Here is a 12,969-nt window from a genome sequence, read left to right as displayed (position 1 = left end):
AAATTAGTAATAAATCTACATTATTTCTGGTATATTTTTATATAGTATCTATATTTATGTACAATTGATATGAATACATTGCAACGAATATACAATATAATTATTAATAAATAATTAAAATCCCAACAGACCAAGGTCAACATATTTACTAACTCGAGTAAGAGTTGACAAATTTTGGGCGAGATTCCGTTTGACAATCTTACGCTATTAACAATTATTCTAAAAATATTTTTAATAATTTGTTCTATATTTTTTAATCTCTACCATAATATGATGGATGTTTGTCAATCGAGCTCTGGCATTTGCGGGTAAAATTTTATGCAAACGGTGATAATACTGAACAAACTGAGTTAAAGTTCTTTGAAGCAATGCGCCTCCTAAAACTAAGCTTGGAAACGATCTCAGAACTTCGCTATTTATCGATGCCAACTCGTTTTTCCAACACTGAGTAAAAGCCTCGACTAAAGCCAGGGCCGTTCCTTCGTGTTGCTTAAAATATTCCGCTTGACCCTTATCAGATAAAGCTTCGGTTTCTTTAACAAGCTGTATAATGCCACCAAAATGAGGGCTCAACACTTCCTCGACATACTCAGAGGAACGGGCGTTCAATTTGTCACGAAAGCTTTCAGCTTCTTTTGAATTATCTCTGGTTCTTTCCTACAGAGAAATGAAACTTTTGCAATTATTTGTTCGTTATTGATCTCTCAATGAAAGGATGGGACAAAGAGCGACAACTGACCATAAGGACTCCAAGGACCAAGTCGTAGTTGTTGATCAGAAACACCAACTGCTGTGTTCTCTGCACAAAGACTGCGGCCATTCTGAGTAAAAAGCATTGTACAGCTTCTCTCAATTCAGCCAACAACTGCGCAGCTCCTTCGCATGGAAATCCTTCTCCGACTCCGACCATCGCGGCACTGAATTCTGCGTAACGTCTGGTAATCTGAATAGTGTTGCGAAACGAGAAATAAATTTATTTGAGAGTTTTTCGGTGGTCGTATTAAATGATAGGAAGTAACGATACTCACATAATGAGGTCCTATGTCTTTATTCAATTTCCAGGGATCAGAGTCTTTGATACTTTGAATATTCAACTGAAAGGCATACTCAAACCTGAAACAGAATCCAAGGAATAATTGCTACGAGTCTAGATGGATTGCAAGCACATTCGCTTTCGAAGGACTGATAAGATTACCTTGGCCAAATAACTGAGGTGAGATTATCCCAATACTTGTCTAGTGCAGGGACAGCTCGTTTATGGCAAGTTAATTGGTACCGCATTACCAAATGCAAGCAAAGAAAGAGAGCTATAGTGTCATAACAGTCATCCACAAAGGACTGCAGGTTCTTGAGTAGGAGTTGCAAGGTCTTACCCATCACCTAATCGAATAATAAAAGAAACATTGAAATTTTATGCTACATGTCATTCTTCAGCTATTGCGATTCCTAAGGGAAAAAAAATGTGTTACATTACTTGATCGAAAATATCCATCGCCTGAGTTCCTCGAACTTTGAAAAATTCCGAAAGGAATAAATACTCTCTGCAAGCGTTATCCACCAGCGCGTATTGTTCACTTCTAAACAAAGCTTCGTAGTGATACTGTGAATGAAATATATTATTGGTTCAACTGTGATTGTTATAAATCTTCTTGAATGATCACAAACGTACCCTTGTCTTAGACGCAGTATGCGGCACAATTATTGGAGCTTCTAATTGAGAATTGAGAACATCTCCTCGGGTGCCTATTGAAAAAACAGTACCTCGATGTTTGAGGGGTGTCTTATGGAAGATCCCTCTGCCAGCTGTGTCTTCAACTCCCATCAGGTCATCTTTAGTGGCAGCTTCTTCGAACTAAAAAGCATTAGAGTACACATATAGAAGGATTACTAAAGTGCATTACAAAGGCGAATAGCTCATTCCCTCACACCTGCAGTTTTTTTAGTCGGGACGAGTACGACTTGAAGTAAGAGTAATAAATTTTGCTCATTGTATCGACATATTCCCCACATATTTCTTCAGCAACATTCCTTTCATTGGCCAAAACAAACTCGAAGAAGAATTTATACTTGAGCATATTATTTTGCGGGACCTGATAGTTGGTCATTGGTTTCCTAAATTTGTATATTTGTTCCAATAGATAAGTTCTGATCTTGGACATTGCTTTGATTTTCAGTTTCTCAAGTATCTCTTTGACATCTTGGCAGGATTTAGCTTCCTTGAAGCTTTGCTCTTTGACAAAGTTTATCTTGTGATTCAAGGTTTGCAGCTGTGTTAAAAATTCCTTCTCAGTGACCGGGCAGTCCATGATTCCCCTAACAATAAAACACAGTCAAAAACGAGGATCTAAGGTTCTAAATGACATAAATTCTTACAACTTGTTGTTAAAATGGTGCAGCACTCTATCATGCAACCTACATTATGAGGGCTTCCGAAACAGTCATGTCCTCGATGAATTGACTGAGTGGTCCTCGAATGACCTGGCGATTGGAAAGCTGCTGGCTCATGGCTACAGATTTTCGTTGCAAGTATAAAATTTCCGAACTTATGCTACCGAGGTCAGTTTTGAAGCTCAGTAGCATAGATTCCATTTTCTGTAATAAAGTAATTGTGACAGCGAGAGAACGTATCGTCATGTATCGAATAGCCACTCACTAACCTCTAAAATATTGTCACAGGCATCAATTTGGTTATGCAAGCTGGCTATGTTTTGACTTTCTTTTATGTAGTCTTGAATAGATTTATTCTCGACTTCTTTCAGTTCTTTTTCTATCTGCCGGGAATATTGCCGCAGGTCTGTCCCCATGGTCAGGACCTCCTGGACCACGTCATCCTCCAGATCCTCGTGAGCCATTTGCGACTCGCTGTCGTCAAAGACGTCAACTTCCGACGACATTTATTACGATATTTAAGTTTCCGACACTTTTTTATTTCTAACACTAACTACTGCGGATTCTTTTCGGGCTCTTCTTACGTGTAAAATAACAGCTAAACAACTTTGACAACCTAGTTTGACAGCAGGCTGTCTGCTACAGGCTGCTTCGCAGACCAACCAAATTTAGAGGTTAGGGTGTTTCGAGTTTGATTGGTGATGCGAGAATCAGATGGCATTCGAGTCGGTTGAAGTCAGTGCAGACGAAATTTCAAATTTGTAAATGGCGTGTACAGGGCTATTCTAACCTCAGTTCGGCGCGGTAATTCACTATTGGAATTCTTCAGAATGGGTGATTCAGATTTTAATGAGCTCCTACGATCGGCTGAGCAATTGTCAGCCGCTGTAGAGGGAAACGGCGAATTACCGCAAGTCGAAAGAAACTTAAGACAAATTTTAGAAGCCTCTAACGAACTTTGGTCCCGCGTCACTCAGCCCAGCAGTCAGGATAATCAAGTACAGGCGTAAGTACGGAAATTAATTACCCCATTTTTAGTTCTTTAAGCGTAACGAAAACAATTTACAAATTTGTTTTCGGACCACTGGATTTCTCTACGTTTTTACATCTTTTTCTCATGGAGTTGAAATGTAACCTCAAAATTGTCGTGCACTACTTGCCTCGACCTCTTTGCCATTTATAATTACATCCCTTCTATTTTACTGCAGACATCTCTTATTGGGTTCACGTGGTGTTGACCTACCGCAAATATCACAAAAATTGAATTCTCTGAGTGCACGGCGCACTTTCGAGCCATTGGATCCCGTCGCAGATACAGACATTGTTAGCTACTTAAGAAATGAAAAAGAAAATGCCATTCTTTCTATCATCGAGCAAGTGCATAAAGACGTATGTACAGTTATAATTTTTAAATGATAAAGGAACAGACTCTACAAGAAACAAATATAATTAAGTAAAAGGATTTTTTCTTTTAGACGTTTGAGTTGAATAGAGTTCAGCAGCTCCAACACATGCTGGGAGAATGGAAACAAATGCGTTATGAAATAATGAATGCAATGACTGCTCCCTCCGGGGAATTGGTCGACCTAAGGGGCACGCCTCAGCGAACAAAACTTGCTGGTTCCATTGTAAGCGGTTTGTCCAGCATCGAAGCTGCATATGCCAAGGAAGTACAAAACTACAATGACCATGTATTAAGAGGCATAACACGACCAAACTTGTTCAAAATCCTAGCGAAAGCTTCGGAGAGCTTTAATGATAAGAAAGTAACTGATATGTGGAAAATGGTTAAAGCTATGGTAGATATTCCAGTGACCCCAAGGGGTGATCAAATGAAATCGAGAAGCAGCCCTCAGGTTGAGAGAAAAATAGTATCGCAGGCACGCAAGTACCTTGAAACTCGGTACACAGATTTCATGAATTCTATTATCAGCGAGAATCTTGCCCAAGCAATGCGCGGCGGTATTCCCGGCACTGTACCGCTTGTGAAAAGCTTTGTTAGAGTCAAAATACAATCAACACTCGGTTTAGAGGGGATACAGATTGATGGCACACCATTGTGGCCGTTAGTCTATTACTGTATGAGAGCCGGGGATTTCCATGCTGCTTTGCATTGTCTCAAACAAGCTGGATCGGGTGTTGACGAGTTCAGAACCGTCCTGGAAGAAGCTGCGAACAGTAGCACTCAGCGTCCTGGCAGCAGATCGGAATCTATTGTCAAATTACAGTATCGCCGCCATGTCAGGTCTGCTACTGACCCTTACAAAAGAGCTGCCTACTGCGCTCTTGTGCCCTGCGATCCCGACGATTTACATTCCGAAGTTATGACCACTGCCGATGATTATTTGTGGCTACGCTTATGTCAGGTCAGAGATCAGGCAGATTCTGAAAATAAACTTACTTTAGATCACCTACAGACCACGATTCTAGAAGAATATGGTAAGAACCAAAAATATTTGACTTGAATAAGATTTTCAGACCTTTGTTGAAATACGAAGTCTGATAATTTGTGATTATGTTCATAGTATACCATATTTTTATAGTCAGTAACTATGTCTCAATGTTTATTTTTCAGGGGAATCCTATTATCACGCTCATGAACAGCCTTTCCTTTATTTTTCAATGCTGTTTTTGACTGGTCAATTTGAGGCGGCCATTGAATTTTTGGCACGAGGTGCGGGTGCTCGATTATTGCCACATGCTGTTCACCTTGCAGCAGCTATGCACGAACATAATTTACTTGGAGTCAGTCAAAGTGTATTGGCACCTTTGATAAGTGTTGATCCTGTTGACAAGCCTCCTGCGAAAAGGCTTAATTTTGCACGTTTAATTTTGCTGTACGTTAAAAGATTCGAGGCTTCTGATCCGAAGGAGAGTCTGCACTACCTCTTTTTATTGAGGTCAGACACTGAACATAGTTTGGTTTTTAAAGAATACGTATAAAAAAAAAAAAGAAAGATCACGTCCTATATTTTTTTAATCTTCTTGTCTAGGTCAATGAACGATCCGTATGATCGGAATATGTTTGCAGCTTCAGCTGCAGAAATGGTTGTAGATGCTTCACCAACTAATCGAAGCCTGCTAATTGGAAAGATAGACATGGGTCAACGACTTCCGGGAATATTGGATGAATTCCAAATCAACGTGGAAGATGTGATTAATATTAGCGCCGAAACTTTGAATCGCAAAGGTCTACTTGAAGATGCAGTTACTATGTATGATTTGGCTGGAAATCATGAGAAAGTTTTGAGCCTGATGTGCTCTTTGCTTGCACAAGTGGTGAGCCAGAAAAGCGCTCCAGGTTCACTCAGATCTAGGCTTCAAGATACTGCCAACGATATCAGTTTCAGGTATGACTTAAAAACTTACCGAGAGCTTTTAAACGACATAAAATTATCATCCTCAATAAATGTTTACAGGTACCAAGGGACAGCAATTCAAGCTCCTGCAGAATCTGTAGCTGCTTTTTACACCCTAAGGGATCTTATGGTATTCTTTGATCAATTCCATAGCGAACAGCATCAAAATGCTCTGAGGGTAAGCTGCTTTGATTCACTTTCCAGATTCGTTACGTCTAGAGTACTTATTATTGAAACAACAAATTATTTCAGACCATCGCGGATTCTGGATTATTGCCGCTACATGTTAGAGAAGTTGACGAACGTGTCACAGCGCTCCGTCGGGTTTCAGCAGAAATTACTGGCGCCCTGGCTGACGTTCTTCTAGCTACAATGACTATCTTGTATAAGCTTTATCAAAAACTACGCTCGACTGAACCAGGTGACGAGATTGCGAGGGAACAGCAACTTTGCGATCTCAGAGAACAAGCCAGAGCCTTGACCAGCTTTGCGGGCACGATCCCTTATCGAATGCCGAATGAAACAAACAGTAGACTTGTGCAAATGGAAATACTGATGCATTGAGGGAACGAATTCATTTTTGGGTAAAGAGTTTTAAAAAATGTACAATAGAAGCATTCAAATAGATTTTCATTTTCGAAGCGACGTTTAATAGTTACAAATCCTTCGCATTTTCTCGATAATTAGTTCGCGCATAGGTTCCGTTTGTGGATATTATCTTTATGAAACAGAGGAAAGAAAACAGTAGGGTAAATTTTGGTAAAATTATTGAATAACATTTGCGTTTCTTTTTGAATCAATAAAGACTGCAGTTTTAAGTGGGTTTTTAATATTTAAAATAAACCACAGCTACTTGTTTTTCACAGTAATAAAACAAACTACCATTAAGTGCCGACTTTATTCACATTTATTTTCTATCTTAAAATCTAACAAATACTAGGTAATTAGTAATAATATGGATAAATTTGAAAATTCATGGATGTAGCATTTGGATGGAGCTCGCGATTTATTATCCAGTTGGCGCATCTCGATCTGAGCTCGTTGATTTGATAGATGTAATCGAAATTCCGGCGCTAAAGTCTTCCACCTTTCCTTCTTTTACCTGACAAATAACAAATTGGTTTCATATTGACATCTTATCTGCTTGAGTTCAAACGCAACTCATTGTCGGTGATAAAAAAAAAACCTGTCCCGCCAGTGGGGCAGTAATCCAAAACTTACAGCTTTGTAATCTAAAACCATTTCTTTGAATGCTAGAAAGTCTGTTAACGTTGCTAAAACTTCAAAAACTTCTCCATCCAGTTCAGGACGTCTTTCGCTGTAAAAAAAACGTGCACATTAGCAAACTGCGCCATTTACAAAATTTCAGATCCCATAGCAATTACTGTCTCATACTTAAGCTGGTCCAAGAGAACATGGATTGAAAAATTAGGAACAGACTTCTTGAGCTGTTGTACGATGTAGTTTTCTATTTCCTGGTTCTGCGAAAGAAGAGGGAATTAAATAAATGGGTTATAAATTAATTTTCTACATGAAAGTTTCCTAGTTATACAAAACTTACATACTGATTAAATATTTCCATATAAATCAGTTTATTCTCTTCTTCAGGTCCAAATACGTGCCAGTAGTTATCCAAAAATTTTTGCTGTATCTCTTGGAACTCGCTTTCTGAAACAAGAATTTCTTTGTATTTTGGAATAAAAATTAGGTGCTCTCTAAAAAAGATGAGGCATCGTTTTTGTAAATTTTTGCTTAAAACGTTCTCAGTTTCAAAAGAGTATTATAAAATTTTAAGTACCCATCAAGAGATCCTCTATATACCCGATGATTTTATCGAAACCTGCATCCCTGACACCCTTTGATTCCTCGTGAATTTCTTCGCTGTCAGTATCCATAGGCGTTATGAGATCTGAATCACGAAACATGAAGACTGATAATTAACTTAGGAAATGAATGATCAGGGTCGTGTCATTCAATACAATGTAGTGTACTTTATCACTTGATTATTATTTATCACCAGTCTGTTGCTGATAGTTTCAAAGTGGATCAAAATATTTTTTTAACGAACCTATGACTTCTGGATTCATTTTAAATCAAGCTCATAAAAATTATTTCAAAAGTTTCATAACTCGCGTTGCATGTATTGAGGAATTATTGAGACGTTAATCCATACGTCGGAAATGTCAAAAGGTTTGTTTACTATTGAATCTGTCATGTAAGCCGCCATTTTGTTTCACGCCTAGCAACGCCGGGTTCTTGAATACGATTGGTTCGTTCAACCCGATACGGTAGGACGACAATTTTTAAACTTGAAAAATAAGTTTTTAATCTATTTACACAGCGTTTGCAAAAATTAAATAGTTTTTAATATCTGAGCAATAATGCGACGTCAATTTTAATCACATATCGTGATTGTGTAAATAGAAACAACTAGATCGCTTAGCGGTCAACGCTGCTGTTTAGCAGACGACACGGCGTAACGTCTTTGGGATACCAGTTGCATACTTTTGGTCAATGGCGTTTTGTTATTTTAGCAATTTCAGTAGCATATTAGTAAGAGTTATTTTAACGTGAATATATTTCAATTGAGTGAGCCAAACTCAGGTAAGATTATCATAATTTTTGCTCCAATATTAATTCTTCTAGTCAAAATTTAAGATGTTCCGGGTTTTCATGGATAGTTTAGAGCAAAGTTTAATAGCAAAAAATAGTTTTTTTTTAGTTTTTGCTAATCAGGTATTTTGAAATAAAATTTAGAATTGAAAATTTGCCTTCATCTAAAGGCACTATCGTTTTAGTTCAACTCGAGCGATTTTAGTTCCTCCTTTCAAATGACTATTCAACAATTTCTATGTTTCTGTAATTTACGAAATAGATTATAGACCTAATGGGTTCTCGACCGATGGTTAACAATAATGTTTTACTTATCCAGCTATCAGAGTGAAACAGACGCTAGAGATGTCCATGGAAATATATGCTTTTGATAAAAGCCTGCAGGAGCGGCTGGTCGAATATTCAGAAATATTATCAGCAGGTGAAAAGGTAATTCCAGCATCTCAGATTCACTCCGAATGGTCCTGCTATGTTGAACTGGTGATAGAACCTGTTGGTTGGCGTGCCCTATGGAAAATTCCAAGGCTGACCTGTCAGGACTTTGAAATCCATTATCCTACAATTGTTGTAGTCGAGGTTGAGAATGTGGATTTCCAAGAATTATCTGCACTTGTAAAAATAGTGGCTGTTCAAGATGAGATACAGCTTCCTGAAAAGTATGACGTTCCACTGAACGAGTTATACCCAACTCATCACCAAGAGAATACGGTCCTTGATATGATTGGTACAGCTAACTGCATCGATCAGCTAAGATTCTTTTTCAATTATCTTTGGATGCCTTGGGACACAGATGACGATGACGACACCGACTGGGTTTCGCTTCATTTGGAGCCAAGAATAAGATTATTTTTTGATATGAAACGTGGGGTTGTCAGTAAAGAAACTTGCGATATTATTAGAAGCTTGACCAGAGAAGGGAGAGATATTCAAGCAAAGATCACAAGGCTTGAGGAAGATATATCGGACGAAGAAGAGGATCAGGATCGAGTGCTTAACGACGGAAAAGCCTGCCAGTTAATGAAGCTCCATTTTCGACTACAACAGATTAAAACCGAGATGGAAGTTTTAGAAAATCCTGTTATGAGGGAAGTCCTCACCAGAAATAAAGGCTCGAACTTGTCAGATAAAGAAGTTAACAGACGGGAAGGCAGAGGGACGAGATCTGAAGGATACTTTGTTTGGCTCGGAGGATCTGTTCAAGACATGATCTCATCTTTGAGCAATGTTCAGACAATCTTTGGCCCTGATATGTTTTTGAAGTAAGAGTTTTCAGAATTCGAGTGATTCATTTTATGACTAACTAGTGATATGTGTATTTAACAGAAAATGATTTCAGTAAATCACATCTGGGAACCTTGAGTTTACAAAGAATTGAAACTGACGACTTCTAACATTGTTTTCATCTTTATATTTTATTCAGAACTTCGAATTGCCTGCAAGAGGCACTGGATGCTTCTGAAGCAGGTGATATAGTAGTTCTTGGTGAAGGGGAACACTCAATCAGAGGCGCTGGAGGCCTGGAGGAAGGAGGCAAATTCAAGGGGCTCGGCAGGCTGGCAGATACAGTTATCTGTGGAAGGGAAACCGAATGTGGACCATCCTTGATGGATTTTTCAGGCGGAGTGGTACGTATGACCTTTGTGAAAACAATAATCCTACTATTATTGAAATATGTAATAATATGTAAATAACATAATACTCATTAACTTTCATATCACCAGATACATTTAGAGGGCGTCTCCATTCAATTAGGCGATCTTCAGATGGGTTTGCTAGCTCGCAAAGGAACGGTCCAACTCACTGGGTGCAGGATTTTCGACACCAATAAAAGCGTTATCAAACTGGGCACTGTAGTTCTGCCTGGAGCTAAATTAATCGCCGAAAATACAAGTTTCGAAGGGCTTGGAACTGCAATTGTAATTCATTCAGGAGGCAGTGTTACGTTGAATGAATGCTACTTCAACGAGTGTGTCGAAGGTATTCAGGTAAGGTGGTGAATAACATTAGTGCTCTTAGTTCCATAAAAATTCCATAGTACATTATTTTTTACATTCTAATTACATCAAAAATGTTCTGGTAGTGTGAAATTCTCAAGGATTTTATTCACACGAGGGCTTATTATCAATAGTATCGTTATTTCAGATGCACGATAATTCCAGTTTGGCTGTAACTAATTGCGCATTATCGAATTTCAAAGAGCACAGTATACGCATGGAAACTCAAAAGTACGTAAATGGCACCGAGGGAAAGATTGGGAGTAGTGAATTGCTGCAAAATGTCTCCGAAATTACCACCAAAGATTGTCAATTTGAGAACAATGGTAAGGGTGATATTTTATTTCAAGCTAAACCGTCCGCGGCACTTTTCGCTAAACAAGAGGGTAGTACGAACATGGTGTCTTAAATATATTATGAAGGTGAAAATATGTCGTAGATGCATTTATATTCCTGCACAGCAATTTCCAGAGTACATTGTGACAAAGAATTTTTACAAAGTATATCAGATATATTCGTTGTTACTAATCTCTAATATTAAAATAAACGTATATTTTATGAAAAAATTTGAGATTTTCTTTGTAATTAATATGTTTGAAAAATTTGATTTTCAAGAATCGTGTACGGCTTTAAACATTGTAAAGTAATTTTATCGCATAATTCATGCAGAATGATTTTACCACAAAATACCTCAAAAAGTATTCAACGATTTCAGACCTTTTCCAAAAAGAAATATCTTGATCGTCCGAATATCTTGATTTTTCGCAGTAAAGATTGGTTGCAATAAACACCGCAAGATGGCGCCACCATATGAAATTCAGTAACGATTCCGCGTGCTTGTGTTTCGACGTGCTTTGTGCGAGGTGAAAGAAAAATGCCGATAAGGCTTCTGAAATCGTTGATTACATTGGTGAATCATTGATGGATATTGTTTGTACTAATTAAAAAAAATGTACTCCGCTTAATAAATTCACGTCATATCGCAAACTGGCGGACCAACGCGTTTTGTTCAACAAATATTGTCGGCTTCATGTTACCTAACCTCAAAATTTTCGGCAGCTATTTCGTACACTGTGTCCCAAATAAAAACATTAGAAACAACCAGACGCATCGCGTATGTATTAATTTCTGTTTCTACATTATGAGCATATATTGGACAATGCATGTTCAGGCGTTCGATGAACAATAATGACAGGCGCCGCATGTTCTCAAAGCAGCGTTACAGTTTCGCAGAAAAAAAATAAGATTTCTTAGTTCAAGTATTCATGCAATGTGGTTCGAATAGCAGATGCGTGAACTATTTAAAGATACGATAGAATATTTTATGGTCGTTGTATTTTTACAATTGTGTATAATGAATTAAGGTTAACAGCTGCTTCTTCCTGTCTTTTGGGTCTAAAGATAATTAATTGTTTGAGATCTGTGTGACGTGAGACCTCCCGGGCTACAACGTTTTGCTTTGAGAATTGTTTTTAACGTCATGTCAAGGGTGATAATTTATCAATCACCGTACATACTCGCATGTAATTATTCCGAGCGGCACACGTCGTTGCCAAAAATTATATCGTCGCTCCTTTTGTCACAAATATCAATCGTGTTAAACATTGGCAAATAAAAAAAAAAAAAAATCTCAAAAAAATTATTCTCCATCCTGAATGTAACGAATTTGAAAAACTGTATACATTTGGTCAAATAAATTTCGGAGTATCTTCAACTTTGCAAAATCGTAACGATGACGAAAAAAACAAAAAACAAAAGAGAGCGATAAAATTACGTCCATTTACTTACTTCCATACGATGAGCACCTATACGTAGCATGATATAAATTTATATTTATTACATTTATAAAGATAAATTGCCGATATAATAACGCGCGGTTGATAAGTGACCCGAAAGGAATAGCAATAAGCCTGTGTCGTAAAATTCGTGAAAAATATTACCATGTGCACAGAGATCGAAGTACAGGAGGCAGCAGCGAGGGCAGGGACGTTAGAAATTCGGTTTTTCATTACCCATAAAAGAAACGTTTATTGGTGTTTCAGGTATCCAGACTAGGAAACGGCGAACTGCTCGGTAAATCTTTGAGCAAACTACGACGTGCCTGGCTCACGGCCGCAACGAAAGAGGTGGTAGTGTTACGCGTTTTAGCAGTGCGAATTTATCTCCGAGTATCCAGTTGGAAAACCACCCCGAAAACAACGATGGTCGAAACTGCCGTCCTCGAGACCATCACCGACAAGCAAACGCAGTTCGGCCACGCTCGTCTGCTCGACTGCTCCGATTGCATTTTCGTATTCCAAGAAACTCTCTCCGATTACGAGGAACCCACGTCCGACGCGGAGGTGAGTTGATGCATGCCAAATATTCGCACATGCCCATTCGCAGCCACGAGGACGCGAAGCGCGACGTTCGTAAAAGGGTGTTTACTGTTTGTTGAAAATTGCAGAGACTAGCGATTCTCTGGAGAACTAGGAAGAAAAAATTCAGGGAATTTTTCCCTTACACACACACTCAAAACATTGAAAAACGCCACATGTATCTATCTTAATAATTCCTCTTTTACAAGTTTATTACAAATATGTATCTCCCTTTGTTTACGATAAAAAAAATGGGAA

At 38.3% G+C, this 12,969-nt stretch overlaps 5 protein-coding genes across 7 annotated transcripts in view; 3 read left to right on the top strand and 2 right to left on the bottom strand.

Moving 5' to 3' along the window:
* Positions 1 to 141: 141 nt before the first annotated feature.
* LOC124405595 (vacuolar protein sorting-associated protein 52 homolog) lies at positions 142 to 3,025 on the bottom strand. Its single transcript, XM_046880623.1, has 9 exons — positions 2,658 to 3,025; positions 2,417 to 2,592; positions 1,929 to 2,313; positions 1,670 to 1,852; positions 1,475 to 1,600; positions 1,196 to 1,380; positions 1,029 to 1,113; positions 740 to 943; positions 142 to 657 (listed from the first exon to the last, which is right to left on the bottom strand). The coding sequence occupies exons 1-9, from the start codon at positions 2,892 to 2,894 to the stop codon at positions 232 to 234; spliced, it is 2,007 nt and encodes a 668-aa protein (XP_046736579.1). The 5' UTR covers positions 2,895 to 3,025; the 3' UTR covers positions 142 to 231.
* A 107-nt stretch (positions 3,026 to 3,132) lies between these two features.
* LOC124405056 (nuclear pore complex protein Nup93-like) lies at positions 3,133 to 6,390 on the top strand. Its single transcript, XM_046879628.1, has 7 exons — positions 3,133 to 3,394; positions 3,597 to 3,777; positions 3,864 to 4,827; positions 4,964 to 5,288; positions 5,382 to 5,738; positions 5,808 to 5,925; positions 6,000 to 6,390. Exons 1-7 carry the CDS (start codon positions 3,219 to 3,221, stop codon positions 6,309 to 6,311), a joined length of 2,433 nt encoding a protein of 810 aa, XP_046735584.1. The 5' UTR covers positions 3,133 to 3,218; the 3' UTR covers positions 6,312 to 6,390.
* A 134-nt stretch (positions 6,391 to 6,524) lies between these two features.
* Positions 6,525 to 12,488, bottom strand: LOC124405061 (ADP-ribosylation factor-like protein 2-binding protein). 2 transcript variants are annotated; one of them, XM_046879635.1, is made up of 6 exons: positions 12,367 to 12,488; positions 7,546 to 7,656; positions 7,309 to 7,415; positions 7,143 to 7,228; positions 6,969 to 7,065; positions 6,525 to 6,849 (listed from the first exon to the last, which is right to left on the bottom strand). In XM_046879635.1, the coding sequence occupies exons 1-6, from the start codon at positions 12,368 to 12,370 to the stop codon at positions 6,757 to 6,759; spliced, it is 498 nt and encodes a 165-aa protein (XP_046735591.1). In that variant the 5' UTR covers positions 12,371 to 12,488; the 3' UTR covers positions 6,525 to 6,756. The 2 variants fall into 2 exon arrangements, with proteins under 2 accessions (XP_046735591.1, XP_046735590.1); XM_046879634.1 differs by lacking the exon at positions 12,367 to 12,488 and adding an exon at positions 7,816 to 7,944.
* Positions 8,231 to 10,872, top strand: LOC124405058 (protein nessun dorma). Its single transcript, XM_046879632.1, has 5 exons — positions 8,231 to 8,351; positions 8,680 to 9,619; positions 9,781 to 9,985; positions 10,082 to 10,345; positions 10,503 to 10,872. The coding sequence occupies exons 2-5, from the start codon at positions 8,706 to 8,708 to the stop codon at positions 10,761 to 10,763; spliced, it is 1,644 nt and encodes a 547-aa protein (XP_046735588.1). The 5' UTR covers positions 8,231 to 8,351; positions 8,680 to 8,705; the 3' UTR covers positions 10,764 to 10,872.
* Positions 11,015 to 12,969, top strand: part of LOC124405057 (RNA pseudouridylate synthase domain-containing protein 2-like) — an 87,531-nt gene continuing 85,576 nt past the window's right edge. The window contains exons 1-2 of one of the 2 annotated variants that reach the window (XM_046879630.1): positions 11,015 to 11,264; positions 12,397 to 12,696. In XM_046879630.1, the coding sequence (XP_046735586.1) occupies positions 11,229 to 11,264; positions 12,397 to 12,696 (336 nt within the window). In that variant the 5' untranslated portion in view covers positions 11,015 to 11,228. Of the gene's footprint in view, positions 11,469 to 12,396; positions 12,697 to 12,969 lie in introns of both variants that reach the window. The other variant, XM_046879629.1, reaches the window with a different exon arrangement.

The sequence above is a fragment of the Diprion similis genome, chromosome 4 (genome assembly GCF_021155765.1).
Source record: "Diprion similis isolate iyDipSimi1 chromosome 4, iyDipSimi1.1, whole genome shotgun sequence".
NCBI lineage: Eukaryota > Metazoa > Arthropoda > Insecta > Hymenoptera > Diprionidae > Diprion > Diprion similis.
Note: the sequence above shows the minus strand (reverse complement) of the source record. Positions and strands in the feature narration are given on the sequence as shown.

Excerpts from the sequence above, each read along its gene's own strand:
- LOC124405595 (XM_046880623.1), bottom strand. The coding sequence starts at position 2,894 with ATGTCGTCGGAAGTTGACGTCTTTGACGACAGCGAGTCGCAAATGGCT. Across the intron at positions 1,601-1,669 it reads ATACTGCGTCTAAGACAAGG|TATCACTACGAAGCTTTGTT; the intron begins GTACGTTTGTGA and ends TTTCATTCACAG. Across the intron at positions 1,114-1,195 it reads ACCTCAGTTATTTGGCCAAG|GTTTGAGTATGCCTTTCAGT; the intron begins GTAATCTTATCA and ends ATTCTGTTTCAG.
- LOC124405056 (XM_046879628.1), top strand. The coding sequence starts at position 3,219 with ATGGGTGATTCAGATTTTAATGAGCTCCTACGATCGGCTGAGCAATTG. Across the intron at positions 3,778-3,863 it reads TCGAGCAAGTGCATAAAGAC|ACGTTTGAGTTGAATAGAGT; the intron begins GTATGTACAGTT and ends TTTTTCTTTTAG. Across the intron at positions 5,926-5,999 it reads AGCATCAAAATGCTCTGAGG|ACCATCGCGGATTCTGGATT; the intron begins GTAAGCTGCTTT and ends AAATTATTTCAG.
- LOC124405061 (XM_046879634.1), bottom strand. Across the intron at positions 7,416-7,545 it reads TATAGAGGATCTCTTGATGG|AAAGCGAGTTCCAAGAGATA; the intron begins GTACTTAAAATT and ends TTCTTGTTTCAG. Across the intron at positions 6,850-6,968 it reads TGGTTTTAGATTACAAAGCT|GTAAAAGAAGGAAAGGTGGA; the intron begins GTAAGTTTTGGA and ends GTTATTTGTCAG.
- LOC124405058 (XM_046879632.1), top strand. The coding sequence starts at position 8,706 with ATGTCCATGGAAATATATGCTTTTGATAAAAGCCTGCAGGAGCGGCTG. Across the intron at positions 9,620-9,780 it reads GGCCCTGATATGTTTTTGAA|AACTTCGAATTGCCTGCAAG; the intron begins GTAAGAGTTTTC and ends TATTTTATTCAG. Across the intron at positions 10,346-10,502 it reads AGTGTGTCGAAGGTATTCAG|ATGCACGATAATTCCAGTTT; the intron begins GTAAGGTGGTGA and ends TCGTTATTTCAG.